Source organism: Leishmania donovani, chromosome 23, assembly GCF_000227135.1.
Source record: "Leishmania donovani BPK282A1 complete genome, chromosome 23".
NCBI lineage: Eukaryota > Euglenozoa > Kinetoplastea > Trypanosomatida > Trypanosomatidae > Leishmania > Leishmania donovani.
In genome coordinates this window covers 708,966-730,005 of record NC_018250.1, presented here as the reverse complement: position 1 = coordinate 730,005, position 21,040 = coordinate 708,966, and the positions used below count along the sequence as shown (strand labels likewise).

The 21,040-nt window shown below is 61.7% G+C and overlaps 9 protein-coding genes across 9 annotated transcripts; all 9 read right to left on the bottom strand.

Moving 5' to 3' along the window:
- Window positions 1–1,182: 1,182 nt before the first annotated feature.
- On the bottom strand, window positions 1,183–1,743 carry LDBPK_231830 (hypothetical protein, unknown function; the record flags this gene model as incomplete). The annotated part of the gene is made up of 1 exon (XM_003861027.1): window positions 1,183–1,743. The coding sequence occupies one exon, from the start codon at window positions 1,741–1,743 to the stop codon at window positions 1,183–1,185; it is 561 nt and encodes a 186-aa protein (XP_003861075.1).
- A 2,482-nt stretch (window positions 1,744–4,225) lies between these two features.
- Window positions 4,226–5,083, bottom strand: LDBPK_231820 (Csl4p homologue, putative; the record flags this gene model as incomplete). The annotated part of the gene is made up of 1 exon (XM_003861026.1): window positions 4,226–5,083. The coding sequence occupies one exon, from the start codon at window positions 5,081–5,083 to the stop codon at window positions 4,226–4,228; it is 858 nt and encodes a 285-aa protein (XP_003861074.1).
- A 1,531-nt stretch (window positions 5,084–6,614) lies between these two features.
- On the bottom strand, window positions 6,615–9,173 carry LDBPK_231810 (hypothetical protein, conserved; the record flags this gene model as incomplete). The annotated part of the gene is made up of 1 exon (XM_003861025.1): window positions 6,615–9,173. The coding sequence occupies one exon, from the start codon at window positions 9,171–9,173 to the stop codon at window positions 6,615–6,617; it is 2,559 nt and encodes an 852-aa protein (XP_003861073.1).
- Window positions 9,174–10,495: 1,322 nt separating this feature from the next.
- Window positions 10,496–11,344, bottom strand: LDBPK_231800 (hypothetical protein, conserved; the record flags this gene model as incomplete). The annotated part of the gene is made up of 1 exon (XM_003861024.1): window positions 10,496–11,344. One exon carries the CDS (start codon window positions 11,342–11,344, stop codon window positions 10,496–10,498), a length of 849 nt encoding a protein of 282 aa, XP_003861072.1.
- Window positions 11,345–12,524: 1,180 nt separating this feature from the next.
- LDBPK_231790 (hypothetical protein, conserved) lies at window positions 12,525–13,277 on the bottom strand (the record flags this gene model as incomplete). Its single annotated transcript, XM_003861023.1, has 1 exon — window positions 12,525–13,277. The coding sequence occupies one exon, from the start codon at window positions 13,275–13,277 to the stop codon at window positions 12,525–12,527; it is 753 nt and encodes a 250-aa protein (XP_003861071.1).
- Window positions 13,278–14,066: 789 nt separating this feature from the next.
- LDBPK_231780 (hypothetical protein, conserved) lies at window positions 14,067–15,263 on the bottom strand (the record flags this gene model as incomplete). Its single annotated transcript, XM_003861022.1, has 1 exon — window positions 14,067–15,263. One exon carries the CDS (start codon window positions 15,261–15,263, stop codon window positions 14,067–14,069), a length of 1,197 nt encoding a protein of 398 aa, XP_003861070.1.
- A 1,390-nt stretch (window positions 15,264–16,653) lies between these two features.
- LDBPK_231770 (hypothetical protein, conserved) lies at window positions 16,654–17,070 on the bottom strand (the record flags this gene model as incomplete). Its single annotated transcript, XM_003861021.1, has 1 exon — window positions 16,654–17,070. One exon carries the CDS (start codon window positions 17,068–17,070, stop codon window positions 16,654–16,656), a length of 417 nt encoding a protein of 138 aa, XP_003861069.1.
- Window positions 17,071–17,772: 702 nt separating this feature from the next.
- LDBPK_231760 (hypothetical protein, conserved) lies at window positions 17,773–18,165 on the bottom strand (the record flags this gene model as incomplete). The annotated part of the gene is made up of 1 exon (XM_003861020.1): window positions 17,773–18,165. The coding sequence occupies one exon, from the start codon at window positions 18,163–18,165 to the stop codon at window positions 17,773–17,775; it is 393 nt and encodes a 130-aa protein (XP_003861068.1).
- Window positions 18,166–18,950: 785 nt separating this feature from the next.
- Window positions 18,951–20,924, bottom strand: LDBPK_231750 (hypothetical protein, conserved; the record flags this gene model as incomplete). Its single annotated transcript, XM_003861019.1, has 1 exon — window positions 18,951–20,924. The coding sequence occupies one exon, from the start codon at window positions 20,922–20,924 to the stop codon at window positions 18,951–18,953; it is 1,974 nt and encodes a 657-aa protein (XP_003861067.1).
- Window positions 20,925–21,040: the final 116 nt, after the last annotated feature.

The window sequence follows — 21,040 nt, the reverse complement described above, 5'->3', positions numbered from 1 at the left end:
CTCAGCGGGGGGTAGAGGTAGACTCTGAGGCCGCGTGCAGATGGCGGAGCCGGCGCATCGTTGCAACGCACGTTTACTAGCGCTGCCCCGCACCACGCGATGGGGTCTGCGACAGGGTCAGGGTGGTGGTGGAGCAGGGGCGAGCTCATGTTGCGCGGCCGAGGGTGGGCGCGCTGAAAGGAAGAGAAAAATGCTATCAGAGTGCTGGCCCGCCCCTCCGTCCAGCCTTCATGTTTCACCGCGTTGAGATGTGCACGGGGGCCGGACAGGCGTGGCGGACTCTGGCATGAAAAAAGGTGTAAGATACAGTGCAGCAAAGACCGGAGCGGGACTTCGAATGGCAACACGAAAAGGGATGTAAACAACGGTTCAGCTAAGGGCACCACGGCGTGCGTCGAAATATTCAAAATTCGCGCTTGCAGCCGGTGCACCGGAGGTGCTCGTTAGCCCGGGCCGTCTGGAGAATGCCGCGCACACACAAACCCGCAGAGCATAGGAAGCAAGCCCGTTGAAGAAACCGAAAAGGAAAACATCGCTTCGACATCCACAAAGGCCCACTGGCCGGCTGCGAAAGAGGAAGAGGGAAAGAGGGTTGAGACAGCGGAGGTCGTAGAGCCAGGGGGCGGCCCGCCGGCCGCCCGCTTTCCCTCTTCAAGGCAAGCCTTCATCGCAATGTGCACACAAGCACACACGTGGACATGCGAGGGACAGTGCCACCCACGCCGCGGCTCACGGTCGCCAATCACACGAAGAGAAAAGGAAGCGAGGGCAAACAGATGAGTGAGGGTGCGCGTGAGGGCGCAGCGGGTGGGGTCCACAGACAGGATCAGCGTACTGCAGCGAAGAACGCATGAGACTGAAAGAGACCAAAAGGCGAAGGTATGCGGCGCAGAGCTGCACGAAGAGAGAGTGAGGGCCAGCAGGATGCGCGGGTGTTGAAAAGACGAATCGGATGGCTGACACGCATCGACGACGATTGTGTGGCGCAGCGGTCGTGGGTGTGGCAGCGCCGACGAAGCGACTTCTTCGTCTCTGGCCTCCAATGGCGCACTCGCGGTACCGCCTGTCCGTCATCGCCGTATCTGCGCGCCCACAGGTGTGGATATCCACAAGACAATGCTGCCCAGTCGTCGTCGCCGCAGCGCTGCACGGAGCACCGATGCGGAGGAGGCACTCACGGCTCTACGTACGCGGTACGCCATGCATCACCAGCAGCACGGAAAATGCGCCGAAAGACACTGTGCAAAAGGTCGTGAGGACACACATCGCAGTCAGCATTTTCATGTTCTGGTCTGACCGCGAGTCTGCGAGGAGGAAGCCGGTGAAACACGACAGTGCGCAGGAGAACAACAAAATCAGAGCGCACACGGCGGCCTCGTAGCAGGACAGGCGTGTCGCATTCGACGACCTGCACCTGTAGCATAGCGAGCACTGCAGAAGCACTGCCACAAACAACGTCGCCAGCAGGTAGGCCACCGCCCCAAAGATGGAGATGACGAAGGCGGTCACAACAAAGGCGCCGAGTGCGGTGCCGTGTGCAGCCGTAAGCAGCAGCCCGAATGCAAAGGCGAAGATGACCCATAAGACGAACAACGCGGCGCTAAGCAGCATCGAGATGCACGCAAAGACACGCATCATCCACACGGCCCGCCGCGGCACGGGGGAGTGTATGACGCTGACCTCCTCGCAGCGCAGCCCAGAAGCTAAGTGCATCTCCGGCTCCATGTGGTCGATGTTCCGCATCGCCTGGTTCGTCGGCGAGAGCTTCTTTACGTCGTCATCTCCGAAATGCATCATTTCTGTCGCTGTGGGCCGCACTGGCGAGCAGAAAGTAGGGGAAAAGTAAAGAAGGGAAGGCAGAGAGAGGGGCCGTGTCCGTGCAGGCTGCGTTCGGTGTCGCAGCAGCGGATGGAGGGGTAGGGGAGCCCGGGTGGGACCTGCTACTAATAAAGAGAGATGCGAGGTCGTATGTGCGTCTGGGGAGTAAGAGGGAGAGTCAGGCGGGAAGGGGGAAGAGTCAAGGGCGACGAGGAGCCGCGGCGTAAGAAGAGAGCCAAGACGTGTGCGCGTCACCACCGCAGCGCCTCAGCAGAGTCGCTGACATGCACTCCACGATGGAGGACGGCGGAGAGACGCGAGCGGGCCACACAAGTGCATCAGCAGTCGGGAAAGGCGAAGACATCGTGAGAGCAGATAGGAAGCATGAGCTGTGGTGACATGGTTGAAGAGAGTGGCGAGCACTGCGGCACGCTAACAGGCATACTGCAGAAGAGAGAGAAGGCTAGGCGGCGGGAGCGGTGGGGATGAGCTACGGAAAAGAGGGGAAAGGAACAGAAGAAATACGAGGGCGCAGCACGAGTACGACTTCAGCAGCAACGCATGCACATGCACGCGCCGTGCGGTACGATCGTGATCGGAGAGACGGCTGAGAGCCAGTGAGGGGCGGTTGGAAACAGCATTTAGAGGAAGGGGGTAGTAGAGTTATGCAGAGAAATGGAGGCAGGAACCTCGGTGGGGGGGGGGGGCGCAAGGTTGTCTCACGCGAGAAGTGAGTGCGTGAAGCTGCGAAACGGGGACCAAAAATGCGTTGAGGTAGTGGCGAAGTGAGCGTAGGCCACTACACGCCTTGCGCGTGCTGCTTGCCCACCACAGCCCGCCGCACGCTGAACCTACCAACGCAGACGCTGGGCGCGGCCAAGGCAGTCTATAACGCAGTCCACGCAAGTTCGCCGGCGCTGTATGTGAAGGCATCCCTCACCCCCCACGCGGGGCTCCCCCTGAAGGCCCGCAGGAGAAGAGGAGCGGCAGCAGCGACACAACGATCAGCATTTCCCACCGCGAAGAGCCCAGGAGGGCAGCTAGACGCGGCGCTGACGGGCCGTGGTGCTGTCGGCACCACACCAGCACCGCAAGGAAGACGGGCATCAGCACACAGTCGAGAGCAGGGTGAGAATCATGTAGGCCTTACCGGCGAGTTAGCGCCAGTCATCGTCGGGGTGCATTGCGTTTGTGCAGTCGCTCAGCCGGCCGCAGAGCACGGTCCTGATAGTTGGCAGCGCAGTGCTGAACGTGAGAGAGAGCCAAGCACGCACGCGCATCAGAGACATCCCCTTGCCGGTGTGCTCCCCTCGAGGTGCGCCGTCATCGCTGTGCTCTATCCAAGGCAGAAGCACGTCCCTTTCATCAAAAGGCGATGTGGTGCACCGCGCCGGCACCTCCGGTGTTGCAGGAGCAGAGTCGGCGGCCCGCCTCCCCCCCCCGGTGTGGAGAGCTGACGTTTTGCGAGCGAGGAGAGCAGTTGCTGCTCGACTTGCCAACATGTCACTTCGAGAAGAAGAGCACGAGAGAAGCAGCCGTGTACGTGAGAGAAGGAAACAAGGGTGTGGGGATACGTGCGCAGTGGAGAGAAAGAGCGAAGAGGAGGGGAGCTTAGGGCGAGTGAGGAGGATGCGATTCGGTTGTGCACGTCTACGAGTGAGCGAGCGAGTTGTCGTGCGTGCGCAGTGTCAGGGCGGGCACACAGACAAACAAACGAAGCAGAAGGGAAAAGGCAGCGATAGAATGCATCGCCGAGTCGGAGGTGGTAGTGAGTGGCGCATGATCTCGAAAGCATGTCTTTGATTGCGAGGCTTCGCATGCACAGAGGCCGTAGCGATGCTCAACGCTTCACCCGTCGCCAGCACCGCTCTGCTCATGCCTGAAACTGCTGCCGTGGCTGTCCCGTGAGAGGCTCCCTCGCCTCCCCCATCCGCCATTCCTGACGTGCTCCCACCCACCCCCTCAGACAGCAAAGCGGTGGCGGTGAGGATGAAGGGGCGATGGCGCGGTCATGGATGGAGAGGGAGAAGCCGGCGTGGTGGTGGACTAAGGGGAGGCGTGGGGGGAGTGCACCCCAACAACATCGTGTGGTAGCTTACACGAAGGCCGTCCTGGGAATGTGAGGATGTGCATATGACACCGTGTGCGCCTCGCGATCAGTGTTGGATTACCTTACAGTCTATTATGTGAGTGGGCCGGGCTAGGGGAGTTGAGGGCCGTTAGCAGCGCCTTGCATTGCAGCATGTGCGTTGGAGAACGCCTGTGCGTCAGCGTGCATGTGTGCGTGCGTTTGCGAGGAGAGGAGGAGAGGGGCTCCTGTGTAAAGGAAGGCGTTGCGGCAGCATGCTTCTCGGCACACAGACACGCAGCCAGCACCACGGCGCGATGATGGCGTTTGTCGCAGCGCTTATAGCAGCAGCGGGCACCACCGCGGCACCACCTCCCCCGTGCTCCGAATCATCATGGCATCGCGACGGCCGGGTATGTGCTCCAGCTTCACCTTCGCTTGGCCCCCGTATTGCCCCTCGACGGTGGTTATGAAGCTCTCCACAACGCCGCAGCCCTCGCCAGTGGTGCTGAGCTGGCACTGGTGCGCGTCGGACTGTGAGATGACCTCGGCGAGCACGACATCCCCCACCCCGAAAGCCAGCGACAGCGGAGGGGGCAGCAGCTGGTCTTTCGTGGGTTTGAACGGTCGGATGTCCTCCTGTCGCAGGATGCCCTTGAAGACGCCGCTGTTGCTGCCGCCGCCGGCCGCCGCAGAGAAGAAACTGCGATGGCTACACCAACTCCAGTTCACGGCAAGGATCTCGCCAAAGGCAAAGAGGCGGTTCAGCCGAGTGATGCGGATATGCACTGTGTCGCCCGGCCGCGGCCCGAGCACGGCGTGTCGCGGAGACGAGACTGCAGAACCGACGGAGGCGCCTGCGCCGCACGCTGTCGCGTACCCTGTCCCACCGGCCGAGGCAAGAGCGCAGGAGGCGAGGGCAAAGACAGACACAAGGCGCCCATCCCATTGCGCGACGCCGTGACGGGTGGCTATAATCGAGCGCTCCACCACTGCCGACGGCGCCGACGCGGTTGGCGCACTTGGAGCTACGTATCGCTCCACGTACTGCACCACACATCCCTCACCCGGCACAACATCCGCCTCCTCGGCAGCAGCGCCTTCGAGGGCATCGTGGGAGGTCGTCACAGCGGCAGGGGATGTGAAGATGGCGTCACCAGGTGCGACGCGAGCACCGGTGTGCAGGATGACAGGCATTCTCGCCTGCAGAAGTTAAGAGATCCTCCTGTGCGTTACGCGGCGGCGCGTGTGTATCATCCGCGAGAGTGTCTAGGGTGGAGCAAGTGCAGGGGAAAGGCAGCGGAAGGAGGGCGAGGGGAAACGCAACCCTGGCGAGACGCGGTTATGGGGACTGTGGATGTACGGATGAGTATGACGGGCGCGTAAGAGCAGTACTGAACAAGCAGAGATCAAAGAGGAGGGAGACAGGGGGAAGGGGAGTAGTGGCGAAGTGAGAGAGGGGCAACGGCATGGAAAGTGAGTAGAGAAGGGGTGCAGCCCAGCGCAGCGCTGCGACACGTCATCTGCGCGATGCATCCTGCCTCCTCATCTTACGCATCTCGCTCACTACGGAGAGAAGCATGCAAGCACCGATGCAGGTGGACGCGCACGCGTCTCCAAGTGCATGGTTGTTCACGTGCCTGTCTACGTGCGTGCCACGTCTGCTTGTATGCACATGCCTCGTTCCCTCTCTGGCGTGAAATCAAAAGGAAATGAAGCAGGAGAAGACGGCAGCGATGGGGTTGTGGGGCTCCGTCGCCCCTTTCCTGACCTGTTCTGGGCGATGTTATCAGCTCGTCGGGCGTGGCCAGCTGGGCGGAGGTGGGGGAGGAGCGCACTTCTGCATTCCGCTCTGAGAGCATTGCTGCTTATCTTTTCAATGCCTTCTGCGAACGTGCAGGGCCCACCTTTCCCTTATCCATCGTGTGCCTCTCACCCCGGTCGCGCGCACGGTGAGGCGCGGGTCACAGGGCGGGACAGACTGGAGCTCACAGACAAGGTAGCGAAAGCCAGTTCACATCCTCCCTGGCATAAGAGGCAGGAAAAAAGAGCTGTGACGCCCCACACGCACATGCATATGCCCGTGCGCCGCGGCCGGAAGCCGCCCGGAAGAAACAGCTGCGACCCCACCCCCTCCACTGCCTTGCATGCGGGCAACACGCAGGCACACACACGCACACAGTGGCGCAACAAAAAGGAGAAGAAGCAGAGACGGGAGAGACGAAACGGCATCGCATGTCGTGACGGGAATGTGGGAAGCACAACCCACCCTCCCCTCCCGCGGTATAGAAGGAGGCGCATGTACGCATGACCCCCCCATCCCCCCTCCCTCCATAAAGCTGAAATAACGCATCGACTCTGTGGGCGCCCTCACGCCGCCAAGACGAGCCTTCTTCGTTTTCGAGTGCAGTGGGGTGAAGCTCATCTCACTAGGTGCGAGAGAGTGAGGGAGAAGAGGAGAGCAGGAGCGGCAGTCGTCATCAGTCACCACTCTTGGGTACGCCTACACCGCAGTGTGTGCACCTGCGTGCATCTCCGCACACTGGGGCTCTCTCGGCCCTCAAGCGGCGACAGTCTCTTTCCCTGGTCGCGCCATGCGAGGAACGTGCGCGCCTCTGTCTAGAACGCGTCGAAGAGCCGCCACACCAGCCGCTATCGCCCCTCTCCCTCCCCCTCCAAGCGCACCGCAAGGACGTCGCTCCTCCAAAGCTGTGGCAGTAGTACCTGCTCAGGCAGGCTCGACTCGGCAAGCGGGGGTGAGGGCGTCCACCTCGCTCAGCTGGCCCTCCGCGTCGAAGACGCGCTCTGGATGCGCGCATAGGCAAAAGTAAAGCAGCTCCAGCGTGAAGACGCGGGGCTGGTACTCGGGCTGACGCACGCAGGCCGGCATCCAGTCCGGCATTTGAAAGAGTCCATGAGCGGTGACGGCGCTGCACTCGACAAGGATGTGCGTCGCCGACTGCAGCGTGTGTGCAGCGATGCTGCTAGATGGGCACACCCCTTCGACAAGTCCCTCGGCGGTTGCACAAGTCTCGTCGTAGGTGCACGAGCGCGCGCCGGGGTCCATCGGTGGTTCTGCCGTAATGTCCACCACAAACGCGGTGGCCTGTGTGCAGCCACCAGCCTGCAACGCCGCCAGCACGCCCCGTGCAGCGGCGGCACGGCAAGTGATGAGAACAACTCGCCAGTTGCTGAAGATTGGAACGGCGCGCGGCGCGTGTGCGATGATGCGCTGAGGGCTCATGTCGTACTCTTGAACGCGGTTCGCTAGCCAGTAGCCACGACGGTGCGAGTCGAAGACGAAGCGCGGCGGCACAATGTACGCGGCAGCAGCGCAGGCGCCAAGGTACTTCTCCGTCCTCTCTGTGATGCCCTCCGCCACCACAAGGTAGCGGCACGCGCGGCTGTAGCCGGAGCTCTGGTCCACCACCCCGCCAAGTTGTACAATGGCTTCCATCAACTGAGCTTTCAGGTACTTGACAGAGTTGCTAATCTGAAAGACAAGCTGCTGAGACGCACTTCCGTCAGCAGCGGAGGCCGAAGAGGCCGCCTCATCGGCTCTCGCAACGCCCTCGTGCGGACGCAGCACCGGGATGGCGCACGGGGAGTCGGATGGGGTAGCCGAGCGGCGCGACGATGAAAAGTTCTGCGTGATGCCCACGTGCTGTGACTCGACGGCGAGCTGCGAGGGAACGATGACGTCTGCATCTGCCGCTGCATCGTACACCTCTGCAGGGTTCATCACGTCGGCAACGGCGCCCGTTCGCAGCCACGAGGCGCCAGTGATGCGAGCGCGCGAAGACGGACTGGAGAGATCCGCTGCCGTATTCAACAGAGCGTCGGACTCACACGTTGACACGGCAACACCCTCAGGCGCTGATGCAGATGTCGAGTGAACAGATGAGCGCGCAGCGCCGCCAGAGCAATGGCGCTTTCGCTGACGCGATGTTTGGCGCCCGTCTCGGTGCAGCGCTGACCGCTCAACGACGAGCGCCTGACTACCGGGCGCGTCGCGTTCCGCCGCAGCGGTAGTGAACAGCGATGGGCACACCGGCTCGGCAGCGGTCATCAGCGGAAGATCCGCCTCGAGCGACACGAAGAGCTCCTCGAGAGCGGCCGTGCATTTGCCGCCGCCGTCGGCCATGAGCGCCAGATCCTCATCGCACTCCGCCGCGTCGCCCCCCAACGGTGACGTGTCCGCGGTGGAAGACATGCCGTTGCCGCGGCTCTCCATGTGGGCGATCACCGCTCGATCACTGGTGACGACTAAGCCAGCGTGCACCGGGAAGCTGCCTAGGTCATGATGCGGCACTACAAGGCACAAGCAGCCGAGTCGCACAGCCACGTCCACCTCCGCCTCCGGGCTTGGCGTGCAGCCAAGTACAACAGCGTGAACGTGAAAGCGACGCTGCACTGCGTACAGCACGGCGGCAAGGCCCTTCTGACCGGCGACGCCGTGTTTCTGGAACGCCGAGGACAGCGCAAAGAGCCGCAGTCGGGGCATATTCTGGCGTGCGGCCCCTTGCATCTTCGATGCAGCCACCCCTGCCTGTGCACGAGGGGCTCTGGGGGCGTGCCGTACAGCCCGCGGTGCTGGCGAGGAGGGGCCAGAGTTGCCGTTCTCGCGCGGCGGAGAGGAGAACGATGTCGTCTGCGCTTGGGGTAGCAGCCCGCGGGGGGCGCCGTCGGTGTGCGTGGAAAAACAGCCACTTGCGTGAGCCTTGGCAGGACGCGCAAGCTGGTAGCGGAGCTGTGTGATTTGCCAGCGCAGCTCTCGTAGCTCCTCGCCCAGGTGCGAGCCGTCAGCCCCGCCACAGCTGCTGCTGCTGCTGCTGCCAATGCCATCTGGCATCGTTGAGTGAGGCGTCGCCAAGGACGATGGGGCTAGCGCGTTGTCAGCGACAAGCCGTTCCACGTCGTCCACGAGACGCAGCACGCTCTCGCGCTGATGCACGTACAGATTTGTGAAGAGAAACTGATGAAGCACCTCGACACGTCGCAGCAGCTGCGTGAATCCTTGCGCGGCGGACGGCGGCGACGATGATAACGGCGACGTCGCCTCAGACGACGCCTCCTTCGAAGCTGCGCCGCCGATTACACCGTACGCAGACGGCGCCGCCAAGGAAGCGGCCAAGGAGCAGCAGGCCTGATCCAAAGAGGTGAAGGCCTGATGAGCCGCCTTCTGGTGCTGCAGCAGGTGTTGGTGCAGCGTGAGCAGCATTGTGGCCTGCTCCCTCAAGGCATCCCTGCGCCGCCCTGCCTCGTCACCACAGGTTGGCGAAGTCATTGTCTGAAGCGACTGGCGAAGGCGCGCGACGTCGAGAGCAGGATCCGCGCCAGTTTGCCTGTTGCTCACAAGCAAGCGGAAAGGTGGGGAGTTGAACGCCGGAGGAGGGTGCGTGAATCGAAGGCACTACACAGTTGCACACACGCTGGCCGCCTGCTCGGCTTACACGTCGTACCTTTCTCCCACTTTCGCTGGCTGGCGTGAAGCTTCGCAACGCAGCAGCGCTTTTCTGTTTATCTGCTGCGCGACTCTATGTGCACCTCTTGAGACGGTCTATGGAGGGGTGGACCCGTGCGGAGTATTCGCTCACCGCGTTGATGTGAGCGGCAGAGGGCAAAAATCCAGCGGGTGGACTGAAATGCGTGCACACGCGCAGAGGGATGGAGAGTGGTGGTGGAGGGCCAACTCGACAACGAGAACCAAGGGCAGGCAGCATGAGTATAACAGAGCAGCTAGCACCTCTGCTTCCTGCGCGCGCTGCGTGAGAAGCGGGACGAGAGTGTCGTGTGTGTGTGTGGGGGGGGGGAGCAGAGGAATGTGAGGTAAGCCGCAGTACGCCATGCGCATGAAGATAGGGATGGGGGTTGGGGCACTGGCGGAGCCCACCCGCCTCACCACCCCCGCTGGCAACAGCAGCAACACCACCGGCCCTGTCGATGCATGCGAGGATGAGCGCTGAAGCAGCACTGCCTCACGCGGTGGCTGTGCTCGAGAACCGAGTGGGGGTCCTCTCTCTCTTGTGGGTCGGCATGGCTCCCGAGCCTCCAAAGAGCGGGAGAAGACTCGTCCACGCACACACCGAAGCGCTCACCATCACTCGGTTCTTCGTACAGCCACAAGAGCAAAGAACAGCAAGACGTCCCAGACACGCCCAAACAGAGAGAGGCACATACGAAGCCACGAAAGAAAGAAGTGGCAGGGAGGAGAGGCACCACACCCACGGCAGCAGTGGCCATTGCACGAGAGAAAGCACGCGGCTTCAGGACGAGACTGCAGCACCCGTGCATGAGTGGTTGCATCTGCGACAGCATCGTCAGCGCCAGCACGCGCCCATATGTATACGTAAGCACCTGCGCAGACGTGCGCCCGTCATGAAGCGCACGAACGCACGGACACAATAGGGAGCACAGATGAGAAAGAGAGTGTAGGGAAGGGAACGACGAGAGACGCGGTGAACAGTGGCGTGCGACAGCGCCACAGATTCTCATCTTGCGCAGACGCGCTTGCACAAGGTGCGCCGTCTCTGTCCCACGTGCGTTGGTTCCTTGCACCCCACCCTCTTCGAGTTCCTGTCTTGACAGCGGGGCCTCAGCTTCATCCATCTACTGTTTTAGCTTGCTGGACAACCACGACAACGACGGTGCCACCGATGTGATGGGTTCGCCAGTGGCTTCCGTCGATTTGGAGGACGAGTTGCGATGATTCTTCGCGACGCTGACGTAGATGGCCACGAAAATCAGAGAGAGAAGAACGATGATGATGGCTGTGAGAACGAGCTTGTGCTTAATCATCACCTTCTGCATGCCGCTAATAATCTTGCGTGCATCCGACACCTCCTCGTCGACCGCGATCGTCGTTTCCTGAATGTGCTGCATCGTCTCTGTCTGGTAGCGCAGGCTCGTGAGGGCCTCGTTGCCCACCGTCTCCGTGTCGTTCAAGAGACGCTCGGCCTGCAGTAGCTTGCCAGAGGCGTCCTTGAACTTCGCCGTGTTGTCCAGCATCGCCATTCGGTGCGCTTTCGTCGCGTCATCAAGGGCCCCTGGGTCCTTCGCTTCGTTGGCGCCACCTGCACCTGTCTTTCTCCTTTCGATGTCACCCAGCAGGTCGAGTCGATCCGCAGCGCTGGCGTCCGCCTTGAGGTGTGCGATGCCCTCCTCTAAAGTGCGCAGGTTCGTGCGGTACTCGGCAATGCGCTCCTTAGCTGTCTGCCTGTGCGCCGCGGGGAGATCATTGGCCTCGTACTCCATGCTGTTCACCAGCTCCCGCACCTGCGCCAAAACAGTCGTCAAGTGAGCACCACGCTGCACACGGCTTCCGGGGCCGGTGGCAGGGGGTGCCTTGTACCCAGCCGCCTTGCGGTCGCACGAGTGGCGCAGCGCCTCCGACTCATCGCGAATGGTCCGCACACCGTCGCGGTACTCCTCCTCGTATGCTTGGAACAAGGTTGTCATGGCTGCTACGGCTGCGCTGTGCGTGTGCAGGTGTTGCAGGAGTGAAGGCAAGCGGACGAGAGACAGAAGCGAGGGGCGGAGAAGGGAAGGTTGGGGGGACGGGCGAGAGAGATCCCTCTTGGGTGCGCGCTGCACAAGCCAAAGAGGTGCGGCAGGTCGCCTCAGGGCACGGCAGGAGCGCCCGGGAGGACGCATAAATCCATGAGTGGAGGGGGCGCACGCAGAGCGGGAGGGAGAGCGGCTCTGACGGCCAAAGAGGCGGCGGCAAAGGGCGAAGAGGGAGGCGGAGCGTGACGGCAGTGCTCAGCGCAAGACGGAGGACGATGTAAAACAGAAGCGCACACACGCACAGAGAAAGAGAGATAGGAGGAGGGGTGTGGGGAACGCAGCCAGCAGCTCGGAGGGAGAGAGGCGAGATCCTCTGTGATTGCTGCAGCGCTCCTCTCATGGGAAAAGACATGCAGGGGTTTTGAGGGGGCGCAGACGGTGTGGAAAAGGTAAAGCATGACGGCGGTAGAGGGAGAGGCACAGACTGCACGGACGAGCAAGCAGGGTGGCGAGGAAGGGACCGACGCGCTGTGTCCTCGGGGTTTCTGAGAAGTTGATGCGCTCTCGTCGTCCACCGCAACGCGGTGGACTAAGGCACCAGGGAGATGTAGAAAGTGCCGCTGTGGGGGGGGGGGTCATCGGCTGCCTTAGACTGCCGCCACGCTGCACCCGTGCTCGATGGAGAAACACACGTGACTGCGGAGTGCAGAAGCACACAGCGCCTCACCAGAACCAAGGCGGCGCAGGCACGTTCTCATGATACCCACGTTCACATCTGTGAATCTCGTCAACGCTCGGCTCCCGTTCTCGCTCGTCGCAGCTCCCTTTCTCCACCTCCACCATCAACGGTGCAGAGCAGCTTTGGGGAGCGCGCCATCGGCTTGTGGCTGCCGCCTTGCACGGCGCGTCAAATTGATCAGAGGCAAGCTCTGCGGGGCGGAGGTGCACACAGAGAGGGCACAGCAATTCGGCAAAGAACGTGTGCAGCTGTGCCGGCAATACAAAATACGTAGCAAGGCAAGGAGGAGCAGCAGCAACGAAAGAGGCGATGGAGGAAGCGCGCGCACGCACAGAGATACTCACGTCGGCCCACAGCCAGCACGCCCAGTCACGCAATCTCTCCTTCGCTCCATCAGTGAAGGTAGACGAAGAAGAAGAGGAAGCCGAGTAGTAGAAGGATGATGCCAATGAGCCACATCTTGTGCTTGATGGCGGTGCGCTGCATCTGGTTGATAAGCACCCGCGCTCGGGATATCTCGGCGTCGACGTCGTTGGTGATTTCTTGCACGTGCGCAATCTGCTCTGTCTGCGTGCGGAGCGTGTTGAGGGACTCGCGGCCGAGACTGTTGGTCTGCGCGAGGTACGCCTCTGCCTTGCGCAGCGTGCTGGTGCCGCCTTGTAGCTTCTCGGTCGTTTGAAGGGCCAAGAGGCGATGCGCCTGTGTGTCGGCATCCGCCTCCGTCATAAAGGCGTCGCCTGTGCCGCCGGCAGCAGCGGAGCCGCCAAACCGAAGCAAGTCTGTCCTGTCCGCCGCATTACACGACTGCCGCAACTGCGCCACCTCTCGATCTAGGCCGTTGCATATCTTGCGGAACGCCCCTACCTTCTCCTTCGCCGCCGCTCCCTCTGAGGGCGCAAGGTCTGTCATCTCGTACATCATACTGGTGAGCAGGTCCTTTGCGTGAGAGAGGCTCTGCTGCACCACCTGCAGCTGCTGCGCCCGGCTGAGGGGGCCGGTGGCAGGCGGTGGGTGGTAGATGCGTGTCGGGTCCTTCTCATGGGCGGATTGTGCATCAATGTCTGCCTGCAGTTTGGAGCACCCCTCGCGGAGGCCCCGCACAGTGTCGTTGAAGTCCTCCTCATAGGAGTTGAAGAGGCCGGACATCGTTCGCCCGCTCGTGTAGGCCCTTTGCTTGTCAGTGCGTGAGTCGCGCTCGCAACACCGGTGCTCTTTAAGCACGACGGACACACACACACACACACAAGAGAGAGATGGGTGGGACGAGTGGCAGAGAGAGAGGAGGGGGAGCGTGCGAGGGCATCTCTCTCCGTGTGCACGTGTGCACTTGTGCGAGGCTGCTCTTGAGCGCCACATACACAGAGAGGCAGACCCTCATCACGTGAGAGACGTCACCGGTCAGTCGCTCCACTGTCGCGCTGTCACCGAACCGCAGAGGCACCAGGAGATCATCTGCACCTCGAGTAGCACACAGAGAGGAGAGAGCAATGCCTTACTAAGGACGATGCCCGGTGTTGACAGAGGGCGACACGCTGGCGGTGAGAGGAGAACAGTTCTGGCAAACTTCTCTAATAACGGTCAACAAAGGCAGCACAGCAGTGACATGCAACGCAAACACGCACAAGCACGCATACAGGCGCACCACCCATCTTTTCAGCCCCACAGACGGACACACCACGGTGTCGGCATGGCGTAGCACACATCTTGAGCCTGCACACGCAAGTGCATGCGCTGCCGCTCTTTCTCCTTTCCGCTCTGACTTACATGCTCAGACGTGGCAGCGGGCGCAGGAAGATGAGGAGAGAGTTATAAAATCCAAAGAGGGAGTTCAACGCGCCCCGCCCGCCGCTCCACTCGTCCCCTCATCTCTGTGCAGGTCACCGCCCCACCTCAGCCCCCTGCCACCAGCAAACACCCTGCGCACGGCGAGGGAGCCTAGGACGACGACGGCGCTGGCTTCGGCAGCACCTCCATTTTGCAGATGGGGCATGTTTTGTTCTGGGTCAGCCACTGGTTGATGCATGGCTTGTGGAATGCATGAGGGCAGTTGAGCAGCTTGACACACGCCTTGTCCGTACCGCTGGGCGAGGTAGCGGTGGATGCGGCGCTGGTCGCGGCCGTGGCCGTGGCGGAGGTGCCGCTGAGCTCCTCTTGGCAGATGGCGCACGTGCCAGCGTCGGCCGATGTGCTTCGCAGCGGTACCATGCAGCTGTCGAGCAACGCCGGTGGTACGCCTTTGCTGACGTTTCCGATGCGCTCCTCTAGCTCCAGTAGCTCCTCGTACGTCATATCGTCGATGTCGTGGTCCAGGCCCATGGACTGCATCACATTTGCTTGCTGCAGCACACCGATGAGGTTGTGGAGGTTCATCATGCCCTCCTCGAAGGCGGTGCGCTGGCCCGAGCCGCGGCCCTGGTGATGAAGGCCATCGCCGCCGCGACTGCGAGCCTGCGGTGTGCTGTGCCCGGCAATAAGTCGGAGAATATCGAGAACGGTCGGCGGCGCTCCCGCCTGCTGCGGGGACTGGCCTCCACGGTGCTGTACATGCGGCATCCCGGTATTGTCGATGGAGCCCATTGCCATGCCACGCAGTAAAAATGGCGGCCTCTCAACTGTCGACCCCGTCTCAGCCTCCTCGTCCTCCTCGGCCGCTGCATGTCTATCGGAGCCGCGCAGTTCGCCCTCCTCCTCGTCCTCCTCAGCATCGCCCATCATATCAGCGTAGTCTTCAGCGTCAGTGTCCCCCTGAGAGCCTCCCATCATGCGCGACTGATGCATGCCAGGCGGTATGCCCGCGCCAAACGTGAAGAGCGGCCCCGCGCTGCCAAAGTCGCCTCCATGGAAACCTCGCATCAAGCTCTCTTCGATCTCCGTGTGTTGCTGATGGCGGATGATGTCATTCAGGACATCTCTGCGCGTATTCGGCGTCATGGCTCGGATGGATTCACGGAAGTCTTCGTCCACCTCCAGTGCGTCCAGCTGCTGCTCTAGCAGAGGATCCCGCTGAGACTCCATCATCTCCTCCACGCCGATCGGCTGTGTGGCTGGGCTGTCCGCGTCGCTTACCTCCACAACGCCGTGCTCAGCGGCGTATGACGCGTCGGTTGAGTTTGCTCTGCCTCGCTTCGGCATCTCCAGCCCCCTCGCCCGGGTGCGCGTGCGTACACTCACGTGGTCCGCAGCAAGGCAGATTCCGTGAGTGCCAGGGCGGCTTGCGAGCGGCCGCAGTCTCAACGCCACGAGACGCGCACGTGTACAAAGATCTGCGGTGGAGTCTCGGTCTCTGCGCCGTCGACGTGGTGGCGGCGGAAGGAGTAAGAGGCGGGAAGTGGGGGCAGCGGCAGCAGCACGGATGGTGCAGGGTCTGAGGTTCGCGTGCCTGCTCCTCACGCCGATAGAGGCAAGCACCACGGCGAGCTGCAAGTGTCTAGCACGGCGTACGTGGAATACAGAGATGAGCCAACGAAGATAGCAGCCACAGCGGCAGCGACGGCTAACGGGGGAAAAGAGAGGAGAGGAGGGGAGAGTCTAGGGGATGAAATGGCAGCGTAAAGGGCAAGGGTAGCGGCGGCAGGCCAGGTGTGTGCCGACAAGCCGTCGATGAGGCGTGCGTCCGAGAGAGGATTCTGTGAGCACGTGCCTGTGCCCCTTGGTAGACGTGCTTGGCTCTCCAAGCACTGCGGTCTCAAAAAGAAAGGCGAACAAGGAGCACACCTGCACAAAGAGGGGGAAGGGAGGGTGTCGCTGTCGGTGTGTGTGTGTGTGTGTGTGTGAAGGTCGGTACACCTTAGCCGAGAGAGGTGGGGTATGGGTGGGCGCACAGAGCAGCCGCGGGTGCCGGCAACAGCAGCGGAGGAGACAACACGAGAAAAAGAGGAACGAACGGAGAGTGCGCAGCAGCAGTCGCGAAGACAACAGGGTAGTGCGATGGGGTGCGACAGAAAATGCTCCACTGCACACATGAGACACGCAGACAGAGAGACAGGCGGGCATGAGAAGGGGTGGGAGGGCGAGCGAGAGTTGGGGTGCTGCGCAGTGCGTCCTTCCGTCCTTTCAAAGGATGAAGCTGTGCAAGAGCCAAGGAAGCCTGAAGGTGCGAAGTAAAGAAGCCTCAGCGTTAATCGGGGTGGGAGAGCGAAGGTGGTGCACAAGCAGGCTGGTGCGCTCATGCTAAAATGCAGAGACACGCATCTGCAGGCGGGTGAGAATGAGGGGAAGCGGCGAGGTAGCGCAGGGGAGCTCATCTCCGTATGTATTTGTGATGAGTAATGGCAGCCACAGGCATAGAAAGAGAAACGGCAACGACAAGACAGGAAAGGAGGGGGGCAACAGGCGAAGAGAGGCAGCGCCGCACAAAATCTCCCATCCACAACAGCGACGAGGACAGCACTGAAAACCGAACAAGTCCGTCAGGCCAATGCCAACGGCAGCAGCGAGGAACCTCTCTCATTGGCATATGAACAGGCCCGCACACATGCATACACCAAGCTATCCACCTTCCAGCTCCACCGTGCGCAGCGCTTTAGACTATTCTGCTCTGCAGCGCCTCCCGCTTCTTCTGCAGCGCGGCCTCGCGACGCTCCTGGAAGTTCTCCATGATGCTGAAGTAGTCAGTGTCTTGCTCTGGCAGCTGATCCTCGCGGAACTGGCGGTGTTGCAGGCCACCAAACTGCTGCTCCCAGCTGTCCGGCAACTCCTTCTCCTTATTCTTCCAGTAAAGAAGCATGAAGACAGGGAAGATAATGCAGGCCATGACCTTGCTCAGCTCGAAGGTGCCCACGATGTTGAAGCCGTGGCGGGTGGTCGGGCGTAGGTAGTCCGCGAAGCGCTGCATGCGAGACTTCAAAAGCGGCTTCTCGCGCACCACAACGCGCCGCGTTGCACCCTTTCGGGTGTAGGCGCGCGCATCATAGTGGTTGATCCTGGCTGGGTCACTCATAGTTGAGCCATGCACGCGTTGCAAGGTGAAGGAAACAAGTGCCGCAGTGTTGAGGTCTCGAAATGGCGCGGATGGAAAGCTATGGGTGCAACGGAACGCTGCTGCTGCCCACGGTTTATCGCTGCCAAGCACCCGATGCGCGTGTCTTTGGGTGCGTGTACTAGTGAATACACAGCGAAGGGTGCTGGTGATGATCAACGGCACAGCCTCTAAAGGGCGACTGCTTGCGTACGTGTGCGCTCCCGAAGAGAGAAGAGGAAGAACGTGCGAGATGCAAAGAAGATGATGATGGATGGGCACGCACCGATGCACGTGGCTCTGTCATTGCACGACGACTTAGTGTCGACTCCTTCACCGCTGTCCCTAAGAGCTTCCCTCCACCCTCGAAAAAGGGCAGACAGCCGCTCCGGATGCCGCAGCAGCTGAAATGCTCTCAGGCAGCTCACGCTGAAGTGCCAGCACAATGCGCGTCGCTACTCTTCCGCGCTCGCTCTCGCTTCAGGTGTTTGTCGTGTGCTTTTGTGGTCCCTCTCGTTCATCGCACCGAGCGATGCACCTGTCGTCTATCAAGACCTCAAAAGCCTCTACACATGTGTTTGCCTGTCTGACTGAGCGCTGCTATGTGGAGAGAGGTACGAGGCAGCGTGTATAGCGATCGCCGCGATGCCGCCGCCCACATGCAGTGATTATCTATATGAGGCATCACATGCCCATGGAGCGGTAATCCTCCTGAATCTTCTTCACGCGTACCTCGCCGGCTGCCTTGGCATGTCGGGCAGCCCGTTGGCGCAGCATCGCGCTGCGCTGCTCCGCTGCAGCATGGGCCTCAGCGGAGACGCGGCTGGCACGCGCGTCGATGCGCTGGCTGCGCGCGGCATCCTGCGCCTGATACTCCATCCGCAGCTCTAGCGCACGTATATCATTTTCAGAGAAGAACTGCAGCTGGGGGCGCACCAGCGCTGGCACGTAGGGGAGCTGACTGTCGCTCGCACGGCTACTGGAGAGGGGCGCCTCGCCGTTCGCGCGCCTGTAGGAGGCGTTCACAAGTGGCGCTGTGTACGTGTCCACTGGCACAGCAGATGAGATGGGCTGCATTGCGCCGCGTCAACGAGAGGAAAAGGAAGAGTCGATGAATGTATAGAGACGGATAAGAGTGGAGGCCGCAGCTGGCTTGCTGCGCTGCTCTCTCTCGCTCTCTCGCTGCTTGCAGAGGAGGGGGGCGAGTAATCCGTGGCACAGCACGACTCGCATATACCCGCGCGTATGACGGCAGCATCACGGCGACCACAGACATGCCCGTACCGCCAACAGCCACGAGGAGGAGAACAGAAAACGAAGTGGAAAAGAGCGAAAGGAAAGTGCGGCAGAGAAGATGCATCACGTGTGGTTCAAGGGACCAGTAACACACCGGCGCTACGCATGGCATGACTTCCATCCCATCTCCTCGATGGTTCAGTGCGCGTCGCTGCGTTACAAAGAGAAAAGGAGAGGAGCGGGACAGGGCGTGCATGGGAAGAGCTCCATCTGTCGTGCTTGCATATCTCCTCTCCTCACCCCCCCCACACACACACCCATCGCAACGTGCAGGGGTGAGTCGCTCATATACGCACGCACATGAAATGGCCCCCCTCCCTCCCTTTTCGTCCACCCCCCCTCTTGTCTCTTCGGTCTGCCAGTGGTGTTCGGCGATACTCCGTTATTTGTGCGCGTCTATGTCGCCGTATACAGTACAACGCTGCAGCTGCAAAGTGGTCTATGAGTACGCACAGAAACACACACACGCGCGCGCAGAGGGGCTTGCTCTACATGGCAGGCAGCAGCGGCAGTTGTTGGAGCCCCGCCATGCGTCACCACACGGCCAGAACGCGTTGCTGCGTCTCTTAGTGGCTGTCCCAGTGTTTGTGGTGGATTATGTTCACCGTGATGTGCAGCGTGCCAACGCTGTCGGCGTAGAGGCCCTCCTTCACGTTAAGCCCCGTGCGGTGTGCCAGGGCAGGGCCCGCCTGCCGTGCATCCACCAGCCCAGGTGCACCACCAACCAGTGTGGAGCGAAGAAACTCGACGCCGGTCTTGTGCGGTGCCCACATCGGCGCTGTGACTGTGTGGTGGCCGGGACTGGCGATGGGGAGCGACACGCAGGCGTACGCGACGGGCGCCTGCAACCCCTCCGTTGCGGCACCCTCAGTAAAGGCAGTCGCGATGAGTCGCAGCGGGCTGCTGGGCAGTGCGGGGCCAACAAAGGAGCGGTCAAAGGGCAAGTTGAAGACGTGGTCCACGTCTAACAGGAACTCGCCCTCCACGAACATGCTAGCGTGGGCGAGCTGAGAGATGAACTCGTACACGTCAGATGAGGAAGACGACGACGTGGGGAGCGGGTCGTGCATCGAGGGGGTAACAGCCTCATCCTCGACAAGTTGGCAACGTACAAACAGCGTCCACTCCGCGATGCCGACGCAACGGTCAACTGTGCCGAATACATGGTACTGGCAGGAGTCACGCGGCAGCGAGGAGGCGCTGCGCTTGAAACCGGCTGGTGAGAGGAGCGCGGCTCCAAAGCTGGCCGCACGCTGCGACCTAGACGACGATGTCAAGGTGCCCATGGTGCCCCTGACTCCAGTGCGATCGGCGGCGGCAGAAAACGGCATGCCGGGGCCAAGCGCTCCCTGTCCGCGACGCCGTCGAGCAACCTCCGATGATGATGGCACCGATGCTGCTGCTGCCGCCGCGGCACCACCGTCGGTACCGGCACGTTCCAGTGGCGCCATCATCGCCACCTGCCGCAGCAGTCGGCGCGCCACCGCAACTTTGCCGACCTCGAGCGACTCGTACTGCTCTGCCACGGACTGAGCTAGGTCACTTGCATTGGCCAGCAGCACCTCCAGAGGGGCGATCGAGGAAGGCAGGAGACAACCGTCGGCCGGGATGCCCTGCCGCGTCCCACCCCCGGCCCATGGTTCTCGCTGCCCGACTGGTGCACCCGCGCGCGACACCGTTACGCGAAACGTGTAGATGTATGCGGCGTCGACAAACAGTGTGTGCAGCTTGTTGAGACTCGGCTTTGCTGTAAAGAAGTACTCGTCTTGTTCGGCAGTGAGGGTGCACAGCACGCGCTCGGTGCCGCTCCACGTGACGTCGTCAATGTTGATCGATGACTCCGCCTCCGCAGCGGCACCAGCAGCGGAAAGTGGCGAGAGAGTCGCGCTGGTGGTGGGGTGCGCTCTCAGCGAAGCTGCCACGTGCGATCCTCCGTCGGCGCCGTCACCGTCGGCGACACCATCGGCCCCCCCGACGGGTCCAGGTGACGCGGTGCCGGGAGGTCGGCCGCGCACCAGCAGCTCACCGGCAGCCCACATAAGAAACATGCAACGGTTGGGCTGGTGATCACGTCGGTGCTGGCGCAATACGATGGGTGCCAAGAGGCTGGGACCCGGCGACGGGTCCACCGGGACGTCTTCCTCAGCCTGGTTGATGAAGTCTTCCAGCGAGGGGCGGGTGAAGAAGAAAAACGGCAGTCTGCTGATCCGCGCGATGACGTCCGACAGCGCCGGGAGAGACGAAATGTTGGGCAGAAGGGAGCCAGGGGCAGACGCACCCCTCTGACCACCCGACTTGTCGCTATATGGGGCCGTTCCCGCCGCCTCCCTCCGCGATAGGTGCGTCACATCCTTGTAGATACTAAGCGTCTCCGCGGGAGAGAGCACCTTGCCGTCCCACGCCACCGTTGCCTCCACGAGCAACTCCGCTTTATCCTCCTCCACAACGATGGCCCGGTAGACGGCCACCGTGAACGTCAGCTGCCTCAGCGGTAGCCGCGATCGGTAGCGCTGGCTGCTTGCAAAGTGGAAAACGTTCATTTCCTCGGGCTGGCGGCCGTCGAGTTGCGCACACGAAGAGGGACAGCGAGAGAGCGAAGCGATGGATGTGTGGGTGTGTGGGTGTGTGGGTGTGTGGGTGTGTGGGTGTGTGGGTG